Source organism: Oncorhynchus mykiss, chromosome 7 (genome assembly GCF_013265735.2).
Source record: "Oncorhynchus mykiss isolate Arlee chromosome 7, USDA_OmykA_1.1, whole genome shotgun sequence".
In the NCBI taxonomy this organism is placed as follows: domain Eukaryota; kingdom Metazoa; phylum Chordata; class Actinopteri; order Salmoniformes; family Salmonidae; genus Oncorhynchus; species Oncorhynchus mykiss.
In genome coordinates, this window is record NC_048571.1 from 36,868,419 (window position 1) to 36,894,009 (window position 25,591).

The window sequence follows — 25,591 nt, forward strand, 5'->3', positions numbered from 1 at the left end:
ACCTCCGTACTCCTTTTGCACACACTGTTTATAGATTTTTTTCTATTGTTATTGACTGTACTTTTGTTTATCCCATGTGTTATTGTTTTTTGTCACACTGCTTTGCTTTATCTTGGCAAGGTCGCAGTTGTAAATGAGAACTTGTTCTCAACTGGCCTACCTGGTTAAATAAAGGTGAAATTAATACAAATAACAAAGTAAAGAGGAAGTAGAATCCCTTACTTCCGTTGTTTATATGTGCCCATTGCAAACGTTCGAAAATGAGAGGGATACTTAACCCGTACAGTAGGTGGCGGCATCCACCACTAACGTATGTTTGTGGACCTCCGTAATACCATAGACGAAGATTCGTTTGCTGCTTGTTTATTCCGTTGGTGATAGCTATATAAAGGAGTAATCACGTGTCCACACCGTCTATTTCAAAGACCGTTGGCAGATTTTTTTCGTTCTTGTCTACTCATCCAACACCGGTCTCGTCATTGCATCCTCACAAATGGCTGATCCCAAATACGCCAACTTGCCTGGAATTGTAAGTGGCTTGTTAGCTTGCTTGCTATTCACATTGTCGCGTTGTTAGTAGGTAAGCACAAGTGTTTATAAGATGTTTGATGAATGCTAGTAAATTACTAGCTAAGCTCTAATCAAAACCACAGAGTCCCGGCAGCTAGTTAACTATTTAACGAGTTATCCAAACGTTTGCTAGCTAGCATTGGTTTGCCACACATTAGCCTGATATGGTAAAAACATAAAAATAAAAAAGCCTGATATGATAACGTTATCGTACTAGCTAGTGACCTAAGCTAACGGTAGCTAGTCAGTGTCTGACTCCTGGTTAACTTCTTATATGCATTGAAATTGACCGTTAAATAACAGACATGTCTACAACTCATCACATTTCTAAACGTAGTCTTTGGACGGATAACTAGCTATTAGTCAGGCTAACAAAACATGCAGCAGCTACCTAATCCAGTGGTGTGATTGAATGTTGGCCAGCCAAACTAGCTTGCTAACCAGCTATAGTAGCTAGTTAGCGAAATTTGCTTTTGGTGGGTCCAGTCATTGGGTGGGTGGTTCACGCTGTAAAACTGATGACTACAGTCAGTACAGGGAACTAATTTGGCACTTCATCTCTTTTTATTCCTGATATTTACACTAGTGACTTGACAGAAGTACGCTTACATATCCTGAGCTATGTAACGTTAGGCATTTAAAAATATATATGTTATTAACACAACAAATACAAAAAAACAGAAATGTACAATTTCATAAACCTAACAGTCAATTTGTTAAATACTTTTGTAGTGCGTATTGCTTTTTTTGTTTTTATATTTACTGATAATTTCAAAATAATATTTCAATTCTATCTTAAATAATGTGAAGAGGGGTTTGTTCTCTGCCCACTTCATTTTATGGACAAAGAATCTTCCATGAAAGATAAACAAAATAACAATGAAAGTTAAATCAGGGTCCATATCATTTGGATCAAAAATAAAACATAATATCAGAGTCTTTCAAATTAACATTAATAGTTGTTTCTTTTAGAATAAAATATTCTAACTCACACCAAAATCTTCTGACATAAGAACAGTCCCAAAATAAATGGTCAAGAGTCTCTGGGTCACAATCACAAAATACACATTTGTTATCAATAGCTATGTATATCAATAGCTATGTAATAGCTCTGTGTATAATAAAGGTTTTTACGGGGTAGATTCTATGAATGAGTTTGTATGATACTTCTTTCACCTTTATTAGATATACAATATTTACCAGATAACAATGCAACTTTGTTCCAATTCACTTGTCCTAGGGCTGCATTCCAGTACATTTTAGCAGAGAGAATAGTAACATATTGATATAGTTTCCTTATATACATGTTATTACATTTCTAGTTTAAAATGTAAATTCCTTCTAACTGTATTGAGGCTACAAAATCCTCAACAGTTGCACTTGGAGTATTGTTATATTCTCCTAAAAGAAGAATAGCACATTTAGGGATGGCTCTAACAACAATTTGATACTCCTCAGGGGTGAATGTAACATTGTGTGTTCTAATAAATTCTGGATAATCATATAGCTGTCCATCATTATTCAATAATTTACCCGTATCAAAGTTGCATTTAAAATAATATTAAATTAGGGATGATATTCCAAATGCAATCCTTATTTCTTAAATAGTTTTGTATCCATTTAATCTTAAATATTATATTGGAGGTTTTAAAATCCAGAACATTCAACCCTCCCTCACCTTGGGTGCTACAAACGTTAGGCATTTAGCTGCCGAAACTGAATTGGAAATGCAAATGAACAAACTATAAATCGATATCATGTTTGTAATGGCTTTTCCAAAATTCCAATTCAAATTGAAATACAAAAAAGATATTGCATTATCATTTTCATGATAGAGTATGCATAATGCCTACCAATATGAATAATAAATAGAAAAGTGTGTTTATTTCATTTCCACATTTAAAAACTACATGTAAATACTGAATTGACATAATTTCTCATGTTTGCCATTTCGTTTCCTTGTGACAGCATGAATTGTGACAAAAAGAAAATGGCAAGTTACAATAATTTTCCATACTGCGTGGTTTAAAGGGATACTATAGGATTTTATATTCTACTTCCCCAGAGTCCGATGAGCTCATGAATACCACTGACACACAATCAGTTAACCGCTGCTCTAACATTGAAATCTAGTATATACACCCTTATCCACACCATTCCACAGACAGGATCCTGTGAACCATCTGTATATGTCCTTAAAAACACATAAAACCAATTTTTATCTATATATCTCTCCACACATCGTCTCAGCCCATTCTCTCCTGCCCTCAATCATGTCCACATCTACACTTGGTTTAGGAAACTCCCCCGAGGCCATATTCTACCACCTTCTGCCCGATTGTCCACTGCTTACCAACTACTTGGTAAGCATTCCCCAGTTGCCGTATGCTTCTGGACCCCCTTTCAACCTCGCCCAGTACGCTAATGCAAGTTTGTCCTGCCTTATCCTCCGTTGCAGTTGACCACTATCCACAGGGAGGCGAACTAGTGAGGGCCCAAAAAGGTGACACTTTTTGGGCCCTGCTAGGTGGATAAAAAAGAAATACAAAATTCTAGTGATTTAGGCTGGATCCCTTTCTTGAAATGCAGTTAACTGTGTACTTATTAAACCCCAAATAATATGATCTACATTATCAGTCTCTGTGTGTAAAATAAAGTGGTTAATGTGATCCTAACTCGTAGCAACAACAAAAAAAGTGTTACCTAGACTTAACTACAAATTACACTCAAGTCCACAGAATAAACAATACATTAATATTGCAGTTAGTGTTGATAGCCATCTTATTAGATGCTTGTGACCACACACATTTAAATATTGCACTTGGGGGAAAAAACCCATCTTAAAGTAGAATTAAACAAACAGGCATTCAATTTTTTCTCTCTATTATAGTGACCACTATAGTAGACATCGATCAAGTGCACAAGGATACATGTGCAAAAATAACGTTCACTGAGTAAAAAATGTAATAATCCCCCTGTTATAGTATGTCAAGTTCAACAAAATGAAAGTAATATCTTTGGGCTACAGTTGCAAGAAAAAGTATGTGAACCCGTTGGAATTACCTGTATTTCTGCATAAATTGGGCATAACATTTGATCTGATCTTCATCTAGGTCACAACAATTGACAAACACTGTCTGCTTAAACTAATAACACAAACAATTATGCATTTGTATGTCTTTATTGAACACACCATGTAAACATTCACAGTGCATGGTGAAAAAGTATGTGAACTGGTTTTCTGTAGTTGCGGATCAGACCTGCACAAAGGTCAGGAGGAATTTTGGACCATTCCTCTTTACAAAACTGTTTCAGTTCAGCAATATTCAGCAATAATTTTCCCATCGGATCTACACGAATCACGTTGGTTACCTATTTTGGATTTAAAAACGCTGAATTCCGCCGAAAGGTGACTAGTTTGCATCCCTGTATCCACCTGTAATGCCTCAACAGGTGTCGTCTTGAAGGCCCCCACACGCAATCTCAGGGTCCTAGACTGTATCCTTTCCATGCGCTGTAGTACTGTTTTGACTGCCGATCCATATACACCCATAATTCAAAGATGACCTTAAACCTGGTACATATTTTTTTTTAATTTAACTAGCCAAGTTAAGAACAGATTCCTATCTCAGTTGTTGAATCTTGTTATGCCTATACAATTATGTACACATGTTAAATTTGCTGAAAATAAACGCAGTTGACAGTGAGAGGACGTTTCTTTTTTTGCTGGGTTTATCTGAGTTATTCAGGATATAATCTTTGCTATGCTGGCTAGGCCCGCCGGTGAGCAAGGCGGTTGAGGGAGGGGATACGGGGAGACTGACAGGACATTATGCTTGCTGCAAGCTACTAGTAATGATGGCTAGTATCTATACTGATCAAAAATAATAACTGCAACATGCATCATTTTCAATGATTTTAGTGAGTTAGTTCATATTAGAAAATCAGTGAATTTAAATACATTTATTAGGCCCTAATCTTTGGATTTCACATTAATGGGCAGGGGCGCAGCCATGGGTTGTGATGTGAGGGCATAGTCCCCCCCCCCCCCCCCCCCCCGGCCAGTCAGTGAAGTTTTTCCCCACAAAAGAGTGTTATTACAGACCGATACTTTTCAGTTAAATTAGCTAGCTGTCCGGGTGGCTGGTCTCAGATGATCCCGCAGGTGAAGGCACCAGATGTCTGGGCTGTTGTGGTTACATGTGGTCTGCGGTTGAGGTTGGTTGTACATACTAGAGGTCGACCGATTAATCAGAATGGCCGATTAATTAGGGCCAATTTCAAGTTTTCATAACAATCAGTAATGAGCATTTTTGGACACCGATCATGGCCGATTACATTGCACTCCACGAGGAGACTGTGTGGCAGGCTGACTACCTGTTATGCGAGTGCAGCAAGGAGCCAAGGTAAGGTGCTAGCTAGCATTAAACGTATCTTATAAAAAACAATCAATCTTAACATAATCACTAGTTAACTACACATGGTTGATGGTATTACTAGATATTATCTAGCGTGTCCTGCGTTGCATATAATCTGACTGAGCATACAAGTATCTAAGTATCTGACTGAGCGGTGGTAGGCAGTAGCAGGTACTTAAACATTAATTCAAACAGCACTTTTGTGCGTTTTGCCAGCAGCTCTTCGTTGTGCGCCATGCATTGCGCTGTTTATGACTTCAAGCCTATCAACCCCCAAGATGAGGCTGGTGTAACCGAAGTGAAATGGCTAGCTAGTTAGCGCGCGGTAATAGCGTTTTAAACGTCACTCGCTCTGAGCCTTCTAGTAGTTGTGGCAATACTAAAGTGCCTATAAGAACATCCAATAGTCAACGGTTAATGAAATACAAATGGTATAGAGGGAAATAATCCTACAATTCCTATAATAACTACAACCTAAAACTTCTTACCTGGGAATATTGAAGACTCCTGTTAAGGAACCACCAGCTTTCATATGTTCTCATGTTCTAAGCGAGGAACTCAAACGTTAGCTTTCTTACATAACACATATTGCACTTTTACTTTCTTCTCCCACATTTTGTTTTTGCATTATTTAAACCAAATGTAACATGTTTCATTATTTACTTGAGGCTAAATTGATTTTATTGATGTATTATATTGAGTTAAAATAAGTGTTCATTCAGTTATGTTGTAATTATCATTATAACAAAACAAATTGGCAGATTAATCGGTATCGGCTTTTTTTGGTCCTCTAATAATCGGTATCGGCGTTGAAAAATCATAATTGGTCGACCTCTTATGTGGAGTGCAATAGAGATTGTATCATCTGTGGATCTGTTTGGGCGGTATGCAAATTGGCGTGGGTCTAGGGTTTCTGGGATCATGGTGTTGATATGAGCCATTACCAACCTTTCAAAGCACTTCATGGCTACGGACGTGAGTGCTACGGGTCTGTAGTCATTTAGGCAGGTTGCCTTTGTGTTCTTGGACACAGGGACTATTGTGGTCTGCTTGAAACATGTTAGTTTTACAGACTCAATCAGGGACATGTTGAAAATGTCAGTGAAGACACCTGCCAGTTGGTCAGCACACGGAGCATATGTCCTGGTAATCCGTCTGGCCCCGCAGCCTTGTGAATGTTGACCTGTTTAAAGGTCTTACTCATGTTGGCTACGGAGAGCGTGATCACACAGTCGTCCAGAACAGCTGATGCTCCCATGCATGCCTCAGTGTTGCTTGCCTCGAAGTGAGCATTGAATTGATTTAGCTCGTCTGGTAGGCTCGTGTCACTGGGCAGCTCGCGGCTGTGCTTCCCATTGTAGTCTGTAATAGTTTGCAAGCCCTGCCACATAAGACGAGCATCTGTGTAGTATGATTCAATCTTAGCCCTTGACGCTTTGCCTGTTTGATGGTTCGTCGCAGGGCATAGCAGGATTTCTTGTGAGCTTCCGTGTTAGAGTCCTGCACCTTGAAAGCTGCAGCTCTACCCTTTAGCTCAGTGCGAATGTTGCCTGTATCCAATCACCTTGAGTTTTGTGAAATAGTCACAACCCAGCAATTCAGAAAGGTCCAGCAGTTCTGGGAAGTTTCATGGGCCTGCTCCTACTTTGTTAGATGGTACAGACATTTAAAACCCTCAATGAATGCTTCGTGCTCAAGCACTGTGGTTGGCTCGAATGCAACCATGACTGAGGAGCCTGTGAACAGGACACACAGACCGACCGAGAGAGGGAGACAGCACAAGCACACAGTGTGAGACCTGTGCCAAAAAAGGAAACTAAAACAAAATAAAATGTTAGATTGCACTATATAGTCTGACCACTTTCAGATAATTCCTTTGTTTTTGAATAGCCACATACCAATATATCCCCCTGTAGAGTAACTTTAGTGCATCATAGGTTGCTAGCTATCTGGTAGAAAATAACCATGCTAGCTAGTTATCCAGCTAATTGTTTCAATCCACCTTCCAAATGTGAAATTACAAGCCACTTACCGTACCTAAAGGTGTTCTACGCTGGTGTCTTGTTGTGAAGGTAACCAGCTAGCTATGCCAGTGGGCGGGCAAACTAACATTAGCCAGTAGTTCCTTTTTCATAGCCAGCTAGCGATCTAACTTACTGGTAGCTAGCTACATATATTACCATAATTAGTTAGCTACTATTAGCACCCTGTGTCCCCTCCACTGAGCTTTATAGTCCCCTCCCGTGAACTTCTCGCACACACTGACTATTCTTCTTCTTATGTGGGGTTTCACACTGGCTGTTCTTCTTTCGGATTGGGTTGGTGGATCACATCTATCTTAAAGGGTCATACAATGCCACCTACTGTACTAAAGTGTAATGCCAGGCACGGCCTACCTACATTAAATTCTCTTCATTATTCTTGTTCCTAAAAGGAAAACTGTGCACCACCAACTAACCTTACACCTATATACCACAATACAAAAAATATATCATCACCCCATAAACTCTTCTGCAGTAAGATCTCGTACTCCTCTGCAGCTGCCACCTACACTCATTAAAAACCCACTACCCCATTCCACTACTTTGACCCCATCTGCTCCTGCACCATGCCAACGACCTGGGAGGACGGGACATCATCCCTCAACACACGTTGTAACTGTTCTGAAGTCAAATCTCATATACCCAGATACGTCTCTGTAGCTGCCACCACAATATCTATTCACTATTCACTGCTATGAACGCTAAGAAACCAACCTTACTAAAGCATAACTCACTCGTTTCCCTATCCCTCTGTGCTGGCACAAATCTACTACATCTCTGGGATCCTCTCTGGATCCCTTACACTTGACCTATCCTCCACTTTCTTTACTGCCTCAGCAAAGGTCACCTTCTGCTCTATTCTGACTGGCCACATCAACCTGCCTCTCTCGCACCGGACACTTCCGATCCCCAGCTACATGAGCAACCCTACAGTTGACACGCACAACTTTATCCACCGAAACGACACAATCCTCTGTCCCATGCCCTCCTGCACATTTCCCACATCTTGGAATCTCTTGGAATCTCCCTCCTACAACATGACCATAAAGTAGCACATGAAATAGCGCAGTGGATTCTGAACAAAAGTCCAAACAGGATATCTAAAATATCCTAACAGAACTTTGTCTGGTAGAGACTCAACTCAAAAGGACTGACAAGGACTCCTCTGTTTCACCTCGCTCCCCACCGGTTGGTTCTACGTCGCACGAACCAGAGGGCGTCACAAACACCAGGAATTTTCAAACTTCCACTTTCTCTGAAAATGTCACTCCTACTGGTCCAGATTGTTATTTATCATGTCTGACGCCATTCTTCCTCAACATACATCTTCATACTACACTCAGTTTTTCTTCTTCCTCGCTGTCTATAATCACATCTATCCGTTCACCACGCTCATCATCCGCTGCATTGCTTGCAGAGCACACACTGATGGTGTTTCTTCAAAACCCAACTTCAGTTCCTTAGCCCATTTTACAAGTCTGGCTATCTCGGACCTCTCCGTGCTTCCTTCACCTTCCAAACATTTACCACGCCGCGGCTCTCCAAACTGGCGGTTGTTGCCGGGACAGCCTAAGTACACCCTACAGCGACACAGCTGCGACTGAAAAGGATCTTATTTTTTTATGGGGATGTAGATCAGCTTTAATATTGCAGAATTGTGGCTTCTATCAATGTAATAGTTTAAAAAATATATATATATTTTGTATATATATTTACTCTACCATCCCTCCCCTAATTGGAGTAACCTAATGGACAACAACACTTAGCATGTATAAGCTGGCAGTAGATGCCTATTATACATTTAATGGACACAGTACATTTTACATTTAGTTATCTTTTGTTTGTTTTTAGTCCCATCCTTCAGCTACCCTCAACCCCTCCCTTCTATCTCTGAAGACTATCCAGTTTTGATTTCTATTTGACATATATTTTTAAAGTGACAGTTGCTAGCAAGCACAGGCAACCTAACCTCTCTTCCACCTCACGTTACCGAAACCCCACCCACAGTTTTTGACAATCAACCCAGGTCGAAAACGGTAACACAAATGAGGAAACTAAATAGCAAATTAAGCATTGTGAATGATTGATAATTTTGAATTTTGAAAGTCTTAAACCACAGAGTATGGAAAATCATTGTCAATTGACAATTATTTATATTTTGTCACAGTTTATGCTATCACAACAAGGAAACTCGACTTTATCTCGGGCCTAACACCCGTGCCAATACCCTCCAAACACTGGCTTCTTGGCCTTTATCACTTAATCAGAACACAAGTAGCTAGCTATGTTAATGTAATATTGATTGATTGAATGATTTTGTATTCATAGGCGTCCAACGAGCCAGATGTATATGAGACCAGCGAGCTGCCAGAAGATGACCAGGCACAGTTTGAGTCGGTGAGTGAAAGTTGGAGGAGAGAGGAAAGAAGGGATTGTGGAGAGCGAAAGGAAGAGTTAGCAGCATGACTTCCTCTATGATAACCACTGCATGATACAGAGTGGTTGGTTGTTTAGTTGATTGATTAGCATCTCTGTATCATCGTGCTGGCTCATGGATCAAGTCTGCTGTAGAACATACTTAAATGTCGTTTGACTCCCACTACAACCTAATAGTGGTTTCCCTCCCATATCCCAAACCCTACCCCTCCCTCCTCGTGTCTTGTTGTTGCCTTCTCTCCCCACCCACCCCCCCTGGAAGGCTAGTTTGTACAAGTAAGAGGTTATTTTTGTCTCAGTGCGGTTAACAGCATGTGTTGTAAATCCTTCATGTCCCCTTTTTCTTCCCTTCTTCAAATTGGTTGGAAATTGAGAATAGCCTACTTACCTGACGACGTAATGTATCCCATTGCTCTGTATCAATTCTGTTTTATTATTTTTTTTGTTGTTGTAATGTGCACTTGGCCAAATGGTTTATCACTTTTGTAGGGAGTGGTGTTTCTCACTTGATTAGTGTTCATGCAAGACATTTAGTAGGCCTAATAACCCTCTGTTTTCACCTCGACATAGAATTGTAGCACGTCAGATGAAATTGAATCTAAGATGTTTCTGTTATTGTGTGTGCTGATAAGAGATCTGCTAATGTATTTGTTTTAACATCCCTTTCGCCCATTCATAACAGTGTACATGTTAACAGAAGCTTAGTAACTAAAGATTGTTACGAACTACATTGCTTATCAAACACTAGGTGTGATACTGCAACACACTCTGAAACCATTCAGAATGTCAATTGCAGATATGCATTAGCCTACTTTTAATATCTGAAGACCATCAGGATTTCATCATACCCACACAGTTTCTTAATGGATGGGTGTTGCACTCGGTTGAGTTTATTTACTTCATGGCGCTAAACCTATTTTCTTTCTAACCATCTCGTCTTTGACTTAGGGGCTCAGAAATTGCTTTTCCCTCCTGACAATCCCCTCCTTCCACTGACTACATGATGCTGACAATACCAAGTACAGGATTACAGGCTTCAGTAAATAGTGAGGGGCTCAGGGCATATGTTGCCTACACACACAGGATATCAGTCACACATTCGGTGTGTGATTTGTGATGTCAACAGTCTATAACCAATGCTGCTAATGTATCACAGTAACCACAGCGCAGGCCCTGTGGGGCTGAGAGAGAGAGAGAGAGAGAGAGAGAGAGAGTGAACCGCGACGTCATGATGATCAGACGGTCAGCCTAGCTCAGAACACTGTTCTCTTTCTTGGCAGTGATGGGCTGGCTGCTACTGTTGTGCGTGGCATGTGATAACCATATTAATCTGTGTTTCTCTCTCTTTTCTACTCTTCCCCCTGTGGTCTTCCTCTTTCTCTAACTCTCCTTGGGAACCCAAGCTGGTAAGATCCTCAGTGACTGACTGACTTACCCCTCCCTCCCTCCCTTCCTCCTAACATCTACTTGTCATTCTTTTGCATGCATCTCTGTACTGTGTGTGTCTGTTTTTACTGTCTGTATTAGTGGTGATTAATCCCATAAGCCCCTTTGATGTGAGCTGATCATTTGAACCTTAGACACATTGATGACTTTATACTCAACCTAGTGCACAATTGCCTGAGGCTCCAGAATGATGCTCTTCAAGTTTGATTAGTCGTAGGTTCCCGAAACAACTAATGATAGGAGTCTGACTCTTCCAATGAGTAGATGCATGTCACGGATGGATTTATTAACAGGTAATAGCTGATCTCATAGAAGTCATGCAGAGATGAAAGACCAAAGCCACAGGAGAAACTCTGAATACCAAATAAGCTAAAGGCTGAAACTAAAACCAAACTCTAACATATGATGTGCTGTGGGTTTCATGCTACTGTATTCTTCACTCCCCCCTACCATTTTCCTAAGGTTTTAAGCCCCATAGCTTCCATCAGTCAGCTGTGCATGCGGTTCATTTTCATGTAGAGCAGTCGTTCTTGGATACCCCAGAGTCAATGTTAATTTTCCATCCACATTCTCTTCACACCCTCTTACACAATTAGTTGTTCCATTTCATTGGTCAATAAAGAGCTTGTTTAATCAGTGCGGAAATCCCGCTAGCGGGATCAAATTCGACAACATCCGGTGAAATCGGAGCGCGCCAAATACAAAATCGTAATATTAAACATTCTTGAAAATGCAGGTGTCTTACATAATTTAAAAGCTTAACTTCTTGTTAATCCAGCCGCTTTGTCAAATTTAAAAAAGGCTTTACGGCGAAAGCATACCATGCGATTATCTGAGGACTGCGCCCCACACACAAAAGCATTAGAAACATTTTCCAAACCAGCACAGGTGAAACAAAAGTCAGAAATAGCGATAAAATAAATCACTTACCTTTGAAGATCTTCCTCTGTTTGCAATCCCAAGGGTCCCAGCTACACATCAAATGGCCGTTTTGTTCGATAAAGTCCATCTTTATGTCCCAAAAAAGTATGTTTAGTTGGCGCGCTTGATTCAGTAATACACCTGTTTCCCTTGTTCAAAATGCATACAAAGGAATCCCAAAAGTTACCATTAAACTTTGTCCGAACAAGTCAAACAATGTTTCTAATCAATCCTCAGTTACCCTAATATGTAAATAAACAATACAATTTAAGACGGAGAATAGTATGTTCATTTACCGGAGATAAATAACGAAGTGAGCACCCTCATCCACGCGCGCTATAATCCTACAGCCAAAGTGGGAGCCACCTAGAAAAACTTCAAATTCTAGCTAATTTTTCAAAAAACAAGCCTGAAACTCATTCTAAAGATTGTTGACATCTAGTGGAAGCCCTAGGAACTGCAATCTGGGAGGTATTCCTTTGATTTTCCCAATAGCAAGGATTTGAATGGGCAGACACCTAAAAATAAATAATAATTCTGGATTCTCCTCAGGTTTTTGCCTGCCATATCAGTTATGTTATACTCGCAGACATTATTTTAACAGTTTTAGAAACTTCAGAGTGTTTTCTATCCAATTGTATGCATATCCTAGCTTCTGGGCCTGAGTAACAAGGAAGTTTACTTTGGACACGTCAGTCATCCGAATTTCTCAATACTGCACCCAGCCCTCAAGAAGTTAAAGATTGTTGATTGTGGACCCAGTTGAAACCATACATGCCATACCTTCGTAACTTTGTGTTCAGGATTAAATTGTTTCTCTTTTCCTGATCAATTCATAAATCGGCCATTTCGGTTTTCCTTCCTGGAGAATAGACTGGTTTCTCCAACTGAGTGTGTGTGTGTGTGTGTGAGAGAGCTGGAGCTGTCGTTGATTGGCATCTCACTGGGGTCCTCTTTCAAACCGTGTGAATAAACTCTTCATTGAGCTGTATCTTTGTGACTGGTTTAATGTATTGACTGTTAAAGACTACAGATGACAATTAGTTTTGTGGCTAGAATCTGGTGCATGGGCCCTGTAAAATAAATAAATTCTGGAGGCTGGATGTACACATATCTAATGGTTCTGGTTGTACAGATGCATAGGACTAGTTCCCAGATCATATTTAAAGAGTCAGTGTGACAGATGCCCCATGGTTAGAACACTAACAGCAGAAATCCCCATCAATCTATCAATCAACTGGGAATCAATCCTTAAGAATAATTTTGCCCTAGATCCACTCACATACCTCTCTATTCCCAAACCATGTGTACATATGCGACTTTGTCGAGATTGGCTGGTAAGATCTCTGAGTGGATTGGAGACGAAAGTGAAGAATATGGCTGCATCTCAATAGTATAAAGAGAGCTGAGATGCAGCCTGTGTCTGTTGCGTATTCCTGTGGTGTATCTGACATTACGTTCTCTCTGGGTGCCTCCCTCCATAACAGGAAGAGCTGTGCAGTGACAGTGTGGAGAGGATCGTGGTCAACCCTAATGCAGCTTACGACAAGTTCAAGGACAAACGCGTCAGTACTAAAGGAATCGGTCAGTCTACTACATCCAACAGCTGGATGTCCAGGCATGATATACAGCGCATTCAGACCCTTTGACTTTTTCCACAAGTTACAGCCTTATTCTAAAATGCATTACGTTTGTTTTTGTTCATCTTCAATCTACACACAATACCCCATAATGACAAAGCGAAAACAGTTGTTTTAAATATTTATTTTTGCATGAACAAGTAACCGTTACATTATTTACAGAATTATTCAGACCCTTTGCTATGAGACTCGAAATTGAGCTCCGGTGCATCCTGTTTCCATTGATCATCCTTGATGTTTCTATAACTTTACCTGCGGTAAATTCAATTGATTGGACATGATTGGAAAGGTACACACCTGTCTAAATAAGGTCCCACAGTTGACGGTGCATGGCAGAGCAAACTCCAAGCCATGAGGTCGAAGGATTTGTCCGTAGAGCTCAGACACAGGATTGTGTCCAGGTACAGATCTGGGGAGGGTACCAAAAAATGCCTGCAGCATTAAAGGTCCCCAAGAACCCAGTGGCCATCATTCTTCAATGGAAAAAGTTTGGAACCACCAAGACTTTTCGTTGAGCTGGCCACACGGCCAAAATAACAATAGAGGGAGAAGGGCCTTGGTCAGGGAAGTGACCAAGAACCCAATGGTCACTCTGACAGAGCTCCAGAGTTCCTCTGTGGAGATAGGAGAACCTTCTTCAAGGACAACCATCTCTGCAGCACTCCACCAATCAGGCCTTTATGGTAGAATGGCCAGACAGAAGCCAATCCTCAGTAAAAGGCACGTGACAGCCCACTTGAAGTTTGCCAAAAAGCACCTAAAGGACTCTGACCATGTGAAGCAATATTTTTTGGTCTGATGAAACCAAGATTGAATTATTTTTGGCCTGAATGGCAAGCGTCTTATCTGGAGGAAACCTGGCACCAATCCCTACGGTGAAACATGGTGGTGGCAGCATCATGCTGTGGGGATGTTTTTCAGCAGCAGGGACTGGAAGACTAGTCAGGATCAAGGGAAAGATGAACGGAGCAAAGTACAGAAAGATCCTTGAAAACCTGCTCCAGAGCGCTCAGGACCTCAGACAGGATCGAAGGTTCACCTTCAAACAGGACAACGACCCTAAGCACTCAGCCAAGACAACGCAGGAGTGGCTTCGGGACAAGTCCTTGAGTGGCCCAGCCAGAGCCCGGACATGAACCAAACCGAACATCTCTAGAGAGACCTGAAAATAGCTGTGCAGTGACGCCCCCCATCCAACCTCGCAGAAGTTGAGAGGATCTGCAGAGAAGAATGGGAGAAACTCCCCAAATACAGGTGTGCCAAGCTTGTAGCGTCATGTGTGTTGATTGAGGATTTGATTTTTTTCCATTTTAGAATAAGGCTGTAACGTAAACAACATATGGAAAATCAAGGGGTCGGAATACTTTCCGACTGCCCTGTAGGGGCAGTAGTTTTCCACCTCACCACACGACCTGACCTGGAAGAACTTTTCCTGCATATTGTATCTTATTATTGTTATTATTATTAATATAGTCTATATGCAGAGCAGATGACCTCAGTCACATGATCAGGAAGACTCATGGCTCGCCTAACAGGGTCAGGGAAAACTTCTTGCCCTAGACATCAGGCATTTCATGAATTGGTCGCAAATCACCTAATATTCTGCTTTCTCCTGTAATAAATGTGTCTCTTCCAGACTTCTCAGACTGTATCAGTAAGGACAAAAGAGTGGGCTATGAGTCTGGAGAATATGAGATCGTGAGTAGACTCTGGGCCTACATTATTGAATTTCATATTGATCATCTTAGTTATATAAATATAAATAACACTTGAATTTCTGTGAAATCAATGGCAAGACCTTTTTCCATTCTAATCGTGTGTGTTATTTGCTGTCTGTTCAAGTGCTTCACTGTTTTAACTGGTTTTCCTCTCCCTCTCTTCTTTCACTTAATCCAACTTTTCTCCCTGTCTAGTTGGCGGAGGGCTGTGGGGTGAAGGAAACCCCCCAGCAGAAGTACCAGCGGCTGGTCAATGAGATCCAGGAGCTCAGTCATGAGGTGGAAACCATCCAGGTAGGGCCCAGACACAGTTCCTAGCAACCTGTTTGCTTCCTAACCCTTACACCCTACCCCCTAGGCCTAGACTATCCAGGTCAGACAGGAAGATCAGGAATCCCTTAAACCATCCTTTATGTACTGTATACACCATTTGACCTAGACCTACCCCAAATCAGTGGTTGCCCTTTTCACATCTGTCTCGCTGTCCCCCAGGCGACCACGAAGGATAGCAGTGCAGAGGAGCGTCTGACCCCAGTAGTCCTAGCCCAGCAAGCTGCCCAGCTCAAACAGCAGCTGGTCTCTGCCCACCTGGACACTCTGCTGGGACCACAGGCACATATCAACCTAGCTGACCCAGACAGAGCACTGGCCAAGTAAGTAAGGGAGGGGAAGGGACTCCTTTCTGGATCCCAGAAGAGCTCGCCAAGTGAGAGGACAGGGAGGGAAGTAGGAAGGGATTAAAAATGGTAGCAAATGCAATTTAGTCTCAAATGGTTACATACAGTAGTTGTCAGAAAGGGAGACAATATTACTTAGTCTTAGCAGTCGCTGCTCTTATTAAAGACCTAAAAGGCGTCAGGAAGCCTAGCGGTTAAGAGCGTTGGGCCAGTTACCGAATGGTTGCTGTTTTGAATCCCTTAGCCGACTAGGTGAAAAATCTGATGATGTGCCCTTGAACAAGGTACTTAAACCCTAATTGCTCCTGTAAGTCACTGCATAGGAGCATCTGCTAAGTGACTCAAATGTAAAAGACTGTCTTCTTATCCCCCTTATGTTTTTTCCTTACCTTCCCTCTCCCTTCTCCACCCTTTTCTTCTCTATTTGTTTCTCTCCACCCCCAGGCGTCTGCTAACCCAGCTGGAGGCAGCGAGGAGCAGTAGGAGGAGTACAGGGGAGGGGAAGGCCTCAGCAGCATCTAAAGCTCCCGATGGTGTGGTGCTCTATGAGCTGCACAGCCGGCCAGAGCAGGAGAAGTTCACAGATGCTGTCAAGGTAAGGGGCCCCGGGGCCATGGCTGGGTGTCTGCCAAATGGTCACCAGTTGCTGTGCATGCGCATGTGAGTGAAGAGAGCTCAATGAGTGTTAGCTTTTGTGTCTGTTGCGCTAGATGGGTTGGTGATGTAATGTTAGGTGTGTGAGGTCTGTTGACTAAATTATTTGTCTTTGTTACATGATTTAGTAGTTAATTCTCCATCTCTCCTGTGTGTAGATGGCAGAGCTTGAGAAGCGGCTTGCAGAGCTGGAGACTGCTGTGGGCTCTGGATCAGACAAACAGGGTCCTCTGAGTGCTGGGGTGCAGGGAGGCAGTCTCATGGTGAGTCTCTTCTGCACTCTTTTTTTCAGTACTGAACTCCACCCATATCGTCAATCACTGTTAATCCTTTGACTGATTTTGAGACATTCTATCTGTGTGTCATCAATCACTGCTTGGTACTGAGGCAGAATTACTAGATATTATTAAGTTCAACCTACATAACCACAACTTCACTTCGCGGTCATGATTGGAAGCCAATCAATCCCTGTTAACCTTGTGACTGTCTCTCCCTCTCCCCCCCCTTTCCATCTCCCTCTTTCTCGTCTCCATGCTGTCTCTTTCTCCCCCCAGGACACCATGGAGCTGCTGCAGGCGCGGGTCAGTGCTCTGGACTCAGCCACTCTGGACCAGATAGAGGCCAGACTGCAGGTTAAAACACCTTTACCATTACAGAGGCAAATACAAAACGGATCAGTGTCTGGGGCAACTTCAGCCTACTCCACACTGTCTTGCCGCTTCTAGTTGTCAGGAGGCCTGGAGGGACCTTGATAACCAACACCATTTGTTGTCGTACTGCAATACTACACTTATGTACATGTGATGATTTTGTGTTGTCTATGTATAGAGTGTCCTTGGGAAGATGAATGAGATTGCAAAGCACAAGGCAGCTATCGAAGATGCTGATACACAAAACAAGGTCAGTAACTACCTGTTTTTTATGTAAACTTTTAAAATGTGAACTTTATACCGCATCTTAGGACTATTTCACACAACATTTTTAAAGTAATTGTGGGCTGACCAGGAAAAACTATTGGCACAAACTATGCCCTATTGATCAAACCCTGACAATCCACTACTAACCATATAATTATTCCGACTGCATTTTATAGCAACTCGTTCTGCTGTCAGTCAATATTGTTCACACCCAACCTTATCATTATTTGGTCTGCAACTTGTTCCATTAACTATTATTTTATTTATATTATTCCAATAACTGTTATGTTGTCTGTCAGGTGTCTCAGCTGTATGACGTGGTGCAGAAGTGGGACGCCATGGCAACCTCTCTGCCTCAGGTGGTGCAGAGGCTCATGGCTGTCAAAGAGTTGCATGAAGAAGGTAATAACTAGGGCTGGTTCAATTACTGTGTAACTGACGGTTATGGATAAGGACATGAAAATAAAATAACCAAGAACAAGTTCTCATTTACAACTGCGTCCTGGCCAAGCAGTGCAACACAAACAACACGGAGTTACACATGGAATAAACAAACATACCGTCGAAAAAGTCTATATACAGTGTGTGCAAATGAGGTTGGATAACGGAGGTAAGGCAATAAATAGGCCATAGTGGCGAAATAATTACAATATAGCAATTAAACACATTAAGCGCATAACTAAAGGCTGCCTGTACATGCGTCTTGGTCCTAGGCTTTGGGATAGTTAAAGGCCAGTTCCAGAGTACCTAAGGGACCTACTGGTTTGACTGGTAGACTTATTTGTACACTCTCAATGGCTGCCTAGTATTGAAATTTCCATGTAATATAGAAGAAGTTCATTCAAATGATAACTGATGTGGCACTTGGAATGTACTGTATTTATTTAGAACTTTTTGTTATGTCAGTTGAATCTACAAATCACTTCACTCAAGACTTTGGTCTTGAGAACATCAACAAGACATCTTAATTGGGCATGGGACACAAGCTAAGGCTTGATCACCCTTTAGCTGGCCACCTTTGATGAGAGTGTTTAGTGATTAAAGGCCGAAACACCCACTGATTCGAAGGCACACTACTGAGGATGTGTCCCAAAATTGACATCTTAACCCAGTCTAAGAAATAAACCTCCCATGCCACTCTGTCAACATCACGGCAAATCTCATGTGAGTGCATTCCATCTATTGGCACAATGGACAGTTTTTAACATCTCGTCCCGTGTTTTATGATTCTGACATATTGATAGGTACACTTCCTGCTTTGCTCCTCTGGGGACACTCGCAATGGCTGCCAGTCCACCCATTATGCAATCATTGACTTGAATTGAGACACCCTTTCTATCTCTATGGCAGCACATGCAGTCAGGAGCACATGCTGTAAAAAAAAAAAATGTTTTGCTATTCGAAAGGTTATTACGGAGACCGTGGTCATTTGGCTGGCCAATTACGATCATCCAAAAAGCCATGACTGTAACAACCCTAGTAATAACCTGACAATCTCACCTGGTGTCCATACTTTTGGCAAACAAATTGTTATTTGAGTTGCACTGGATTCGGCTAGAATTTTGCTCTTTTGGGACTTGGCTTGACTCGCTGGCTGCGATTTACACAGGCAGCCCAAATCTGATATTTATTATCTGACAATTATTGGCAAAATATCTGATTGGTCAAAATATCAGAATTGGGCTGCCTGTGTAAATGAAGCTTTAGTATTGCAGATTGCTTAACTCTGATGGACCGTGTCTGTCTGTGATGACCTGACTCATCAGTCTTAGTCTATCTATAGCCATGCAGTTTGGTCAGCTGCTGACCCACCTGGACACCACCCAGCAGATGATCAACAACTCTCTGAAGGACAACGGAACACTGCTCTCACAGGTAGGAAACACTACATCACTCACTGCTTTCACACTGCTGTGGGACACATTTCACACTGCTCTCACAGGTTGGTAGGACTGCTGCTGGGACTGACATGTGACCTTTACACGACTGAGCTCTTGTACCTTTCACACTGTATTGAGCTGAACTGTACTGCACTTGTCTGTTTACCCATCCATCATATAGTTGCTGGAACTGTGCTGAAAAGGAGAATGTGAAATGATGGTGTGGAAAGGGTAATAAAGTTCTCTCGTCTACCCGGGACAAACATGTCCATGTACTTGATCCCCATGGTGTCACCTGTACATCGGGCATTGTCTTTTTTTGGGACAAAAGGTCTTACTCTTGTGTAGCTAGACAGCCTGTCCATTCAATACATTAAACCAAATAAATGCACTTAACTTAAAATCATTGTTTATGAATTACTATAGACGTATGTAATGATTTTGCAAGAAATATAAGTATTTTTATGTACAGTGCCTTCACATCCCTTGACTTTTTCCACATCTTGTTGTGTTACAGCCTAAATTTAAAATTGATTTAAATTGAGCTTTTGTGTCACTGGCCTACACACATTTTTACAAATGTAATAAAAAGCTGAAATGTCTCATCTAGGTATTCAACCCCTTTTATTATGGCAGGCCTAAATTAGTTCAGGACAAAATTTGCTTATCAAGTCACAGGTTGCATGGACTCACTGTGTGCAACAATAGTGTTTAACATGATTTTTAAATGACTACCCCATCTCTGTACCCCACACATACAATTATCTCTAAGGTCCCTCAGTCGAGCAGTGCATTTCACACACAGATTCGACAACAAACATCAGGGAGATTTTTAAATGGTTCGCAAAGAAGGGAACCTGTCTTTGTTGTCTTTATTTGTTTACAGTGCATTCGGAAAGTATTCAGACCATTTTGTTAAGTTACAGTCTTATTCTGAAATAGATTAAATGTCCCCCCCACAAATCTACATACAATACCCCATATTCACAAAGCAAAAACAGGGTTTTATATATTTTTGCAAATTTGTAAACAACGGAAATATCACATTTACATAAGTATTCAGACCCTTTACTCACTACTTTGATGAAGCACCTTTGGCAGCGATTACAGCCTCAAGTCTTCTTGGGTATGACGCTACAAGCTTGGCATACCTGTATTTGGGGAGTTTCTCCCATTCTTCTCTGCAGATCCTCTCAACCTCTGTGAGGTTGGCTGGGAAGCGTCACTGCACAGCTTTTTTCAGGTCTCTCTAGAGATGTTCGATTGGGTTCATGTTCGGGCTCTGGCTGGGCCACTCAAGGACATTCAGAGACTTGTCCCGAAGCCACTCCTGCGTTGTCTTGGCTGAGTGCTTAGGGTCGTTGTCCTGTTTGAAGGTGAACCTTCGATCCTGTCTGAGGTCCTGAGCGCTCTGGAGCAGGTTTTCAAGGATCTTTATGTACTTTGCTCCATTCATCTTTCCCTTGATTCTGACTAGTCTCCCAGTCCCTACTGCTGAAAAACATCCCCACAGCATGATGCTGCCACCACCATGTTTCACCGTAGGGATGGTGCCAGGTTTCCTCCAGATAAGTCTCTTGGCATTCATGCCAAATATAATTCAATTTTGGTTTCATCAGACCAAAGAATATTGCTTCACATTGCCAGCAGCATACCACCCTGCATACCACTGTTGGCTTGCTTCTGAAGCTAAGCAGGGTTGGTCCTGGTCCCTGGATGGGAGACCAGATGCTGCTGGAAGTGGTGTTGGAGGGCTAGTAGGAGGCACTTTTTCCTCTGGTCTAAAAAAAAATATCCCAATGCCCCAGGGCAACTGCCCTGTGTAGGGTGTTGTCTTGCGGATGGGACGTTAAATGGGTGTCCTGACTTTCTGAGGTCATTAAAGATCCCATGGCACTTATCGTAAGGGGTGTTAACCCCGGTGTCCTGGCTAAATTCCCAATCTGGCCCTCAAACCATCACGGTCACCTAATAATCTCATTCTTCTCATAATGGCTCATTCATCCCCCCTCCTCTCCCCTGTAAGTATTCCCCAGGTTGTTGCTGCAAATGAGAATGTGTTCTCAGTCAACTTACCTGGTAAAATAACAGATAAATAAATAACATGGTCAGAGTCCTTTAGGTTCCTTTTGGCAAACTTCAAGTGGGCTATCACGTGCCTTTTACTGAGGAGTGGCTTCTGTCTGGCCATTCTACCATAAAGGCCTGATTGGTGGAGTGCTGCAGAGATGGTTGTCCTTCAAGAAGATTCTCCCATCTCCACAGAGGAACTCTAGAGCTCTGTCAGAGTGACCATTGGGTTATTGGTCACATCCCTGACCAAGGCCCTTCTCCCTCTATTGTTATTTTGGCCGTGTGGCCAGCTCAACGAAAAGTCTTGGTGGTTCCAAACTTTTTCCATTGAAGAATGATGGCCACTGTGTTCTTGGGGACCTTCAATGCTGCAGTACCCTCCCCAGATCTGTGCCTGGACACAATCCTGTCTCTGAGCTCTACGGACAATTCCTTCGACCTCATGGCTTGGAGTTTGCTCTGCTATGCACCGTCAACTGTGGGACCTTATTTAGACAGGTGTGTACCTTTCCAATCATGTCCAATCAATTGAATTAAAGTTTTAGAAACATCAAGGGTCTAAATACTTATGTAAATAAGTTAACTGTTATTTGTTTATGCATTTTTTTTTATTTAAAACAACTGTTTTCGCTTTGTCATTATGGGGTATTGTGTGTAGATTGAAGATGAACAAAAACAAATGTAATGCATTTTAGAATAAGGCTTAAAATGTGGAAAAAGTCAAGGGGTCTGAATACTCTCCCCGAATGCGCTGTATATCATGCCTTACTTGTCCCGAAGCCACTACTGTGTTGTCTTGGCTGTGTGCTTAGGGTCGTTGTCCTTTTCGAAGGTGAAACTTCGATCCAGTCTGAGGTCCTGATCGCTCTGGAACAGGTTTTCAAGGATCTTTCTGTACTTTGCTCCGTTCATCTTTCCCTTGATTCTGACTAGTCTCCCAGTGCCTGCTGCTGAAAAACATCCCCACAGGATGGTGCCAGGTTTCCTCGACATGATTCTTGGCATTCAGGCCAAAGAGTTCAGCAGGCTGTCATGTGCCTTTTACTAAGGAGTGGTTTCAGTCTGTCCACTGTACCATAAAGACCTGATTGATGGAGTGCTGCAGAGAGGGTTGTCCTTCTGGAAAGTTCATCCATCTGCACAGAGTAACTCTGGCTCTCTGTCAGTGACCATCAGGTTCTTGGTCACCTCCCTGACCAAGGCCCTTCTCCCCAGATTGCTCAATTTAGCTGAGCGGCCAACTCTAGGAAGAGTCTTGGTGGTTCCAAACTTATTCCATTTAAGAATGATGTAGGCCACTGTATTTTTGGGGACCTTCAATGCTGCAGACATTTTTTGGTACCCTTTCCCAGATTTGTGCCTCGACTCAATGCTGTCTCGGAACTCTACTGACAATTCATTCGACATCATGGTTTGGATTTTGCTCTGACGTGCACTATCAACTGTGGGACCTTATATAGACAGGTGTGTATGGCCTTTCCAAATCATGTCCAAACAATCCACCACAGGTGGACTCCAAGTTGTAGAAACATCTCAAGGATGATCAATTGAAACAGGATGCACCTGAACTCAATTTGAAATCTCATCGCAAAGGGTCTGAATAAGTATGTAAATAAGGTATTTCAGTTTGATTTAAAATACATTTGCACATTTTTTTTATTTTATTCACCTCGTCATTATGGGGTATTGTGTGTAGATTGAGTTCTTTTAATTAATTTTAGAATATGGCTGTAACGTCACCATGTGGAAAAAGGGAAGGGGTCTGAATACTTTTTGAATGCCCTGTATGTCAGGGACCATGTACATTGCACCAGATTTAGCTAGACAGCTAATTTTAATCTGTAGTCCCTGGGTAGAAAACAATCAACATCATTACAATGCTACAATATAGCACACTATTTAAAATGTGGGTGGTTGGGTGGGTGGATGGATAAATATACAGTAGTACCTGTAAAAAGTTTGGACACCTACTCAGGGTTTTTCTTTTTTACTATTTTCTACATTGTAGAATAATGGTAGATTACTCCATGTAATCCATGTGTAACTGTGTTGTTATATGTGTCGAACTGCTTTGCTTTATCTTGGCCAGGTCGCAATTGTAAATGAGAACTTGTTCTCAACTTGCCTACCTGGTTAAATAAAGTTAGAAAAAAATAGGGGAAAAAATGAAATAACACATGGAATCATTTAGAAACCAAAAGAATATATATATATATATATAATAGATTCTTCAAAGTAGTCACCGTTTGCCTTGATGATGACAGCTTTGCATTCTCTCAACCAGTTTCATGAGGTAGTCACCTGGAATGCTTTTCCAACAGTCTTGAAGGAGTTCCCACATATGCTGAGCACTTGTTGGCTGCTTTTCCTTCACTCTGCGGTCCCACTCATCCCAAACCATCTCAATTGGGTTGAGGTATGGTGATTGTGGAAGCCAGGTAATCTGATGCAGCATTCATCACTCTCCTTCTTGGTCAAATAGCCCTTCCACAGCCTGGAGGTGTGTGTTGGGTCATTGTCCTGTTGAAAAACAAATGATATTCCCAGTAAACACAAACCAGATGGGATGGCGTATCGCTGCAGAATGCTGTGGCAGCCATGCTGGTTAAGTGTACCTTGAATTCTAAATAAATCTGTGTCAACAGCAAAGCACCATCGCACCACCTCCATGCTTCACAGTGGGAACCACACATGCGGAGATCATCCGTTCACCTACTCTGCGTCTCACAAAGACACGGTGGTTGGAACCCAAAAATCTCAAATTTGGACTCAGACAAAAGGACAGATTTCCACCGGTCTAATGGCCATTGCTCGTGTTTCTTGGCCCAAGCAAGTCTTGTCTGTTACTTGAACTCTGTGAATAATTTATTTGGGCTGCAATCTGAGGTGCACTTAACTCTAATGAACTTATCCTCTGCAGCAGAGTTAACTCTGGGTCTTCCTTTCCTGTGGCAGTCCTCACGAGAGCTAGTTTCATCATAGGGCTTGATAGTTTTTGTGACTGCACTTGAAGAAACTTTTAAAGTTCTTGACATTTTCCAGATTGACTGACCTTCATGTCTTAAAGTAATGATGCACTGTTGTTTCTCTTTGCTTATTTGAGCTGGTCTTGCCATAATATGGACTTGGTGTTTTAGGGCTATCTTCTGTATACCAACCCTACCTTGTCACAACTGACTGGTTCAAACACATTAAGAAGGACATATTCAACAAATGAACCCTCAACAAGGTACACCTGTTAATTGAAATGCATTCCAGGTTACGACCCCACGAAGCTGGTTGAGAGAATGCCAAGAGTGCAAAGCTGTCATCAAGGCAAAGGGTCGTTGCTTTGAAGAATCTCTAATATAAAATATATTTTGTTTTGTTTCACACTTTTTTGGTTATTAGATAGTTTGTCTTCACTAGTATTCTACAATGTAGAAAATAGTAAAAATAAAAACACTGGAATCCAAAATTGACTGGTACTGTATATGAGTACAAAAATATAACCACAACATGTAAAGTGTTGGTCCCGGGTTTCATCAGCTGAAATAAAAGATCCCAGATAAAAAAAAGTGAGACGCTCTTGTCGTCCTTGTATTGTCCTTGCAATATGTAACAAACTGCTTAAGTGGTGGTGGGGCAAGGTCATGAGTGATCATAAACAGCAGAGAGGTGTCGGCATGGCATAATAATCTGTCCAAGCTCAGGTTGTATTGCTTAATGATATTGCAGTGGTAGACGGGTAAAAAAAAAAAAGCAGACATTGAATATCCCTTGAGCATGGTGGATTTATTAATTACACTTTGGATGGTGTATCAATACACCCAGTCATTACAAAGATACAGGCGCCTTTCCTAACTCAGCTGCCAGAGTGGAAGGAAACCGCTCAGGGATTTCACCATGAGGCCAATGGTGATTTTAAAACTGTTGGTTTAATGGCTGTGATAGGAGTTAAGAGGATGGATCAACAGCATTGTAGTTACTCCACAATACTAACAAATTACAGAGTGAAAAGAAGGAAATATTCCATAACATGCACCTGTTTGAAATAAGCCACTGCAAAAAAATGTGGCAATGAAGTAAACGTTTTGTCCTGAATACGAAGCGTTATGTTTGGGCCAAATCCAAAACATCACTGAGTACCACACTTCATATTTTCAAGCATGGTGGTGGCTGCATCATGTTATGGATATGCTTGTCATTGGCAAGTACTA

General features: G+C 41.7%; 1 protein-coding gene across 4 annotated transcripts in view; it reads left to right on the forward strand.

Annotated features, from left to right (window-relative positions):
• Positions 1-321: 321 nt before the first annotated feature.
• LOC110527690 (dynactin subunit 2) overlaps positions 322-25,591 on the forward strand; it is a 28,024-nt gene continuing 2,754 nt past the window's right edge. Inside the window, exons 1-14 of one of the 4 annotated variants that reach the window (XM_036983182.1) lie at positions 322-529; positions 9,359-9,427; positions 10,870-10,872; positions 13,321-13,417; positions 15,110-15,171; positions 15,387-15,485; positions 15,684-15,844; positions 16,313-16,463; positions 16,681-16,785; positions 17,077-17,154; positions 17,351-17,422; positions 17,739-17,841; positions 19,223-19,314; positions 19,501-19,702. In XM_036983182.1, the coding sequence (XP_036839077.1) occupies positions 494-529; positions 9,359-9,427; positions 10,870-10,872; positions 13,321-13,417; positions 15,110-15,171; positions 15,387-15,485; positions 15,684-15,844; positions 16,313-16,463; positions 16,681-16,785; positions 17,077-17,154; positions 17,351-17,422; positions 17,739-17,841; positions 19,223-19,314; positions 19,501-19,518 (1,146 nt within the window). In that variant the 5' untranslated portion in view covers positions 322-493 and the 3' untranslated portion in view covers positions 19,519-19,702. Of the gene's footprint in view, positions 530-9,358; positions 9,428-10,869; positions 10,873-13,320; positions 13,418-15,109; positions 15,172-15,386; positions 15,486-15,683; positions 15,845-16,312; positions 16,464-16,680; positions 16,786-17,076; positions 17,155-17,350; positions 17,423-17,738; positions 17,842-19,211; positions 19,315-19,500; positions 19,703-25,591 lie in introns of those variants that run through there. The other 3 variants (XR_005052574.1, XM_021609129.2, XM_021609130.2) reach the window with 3 other exon arrangements.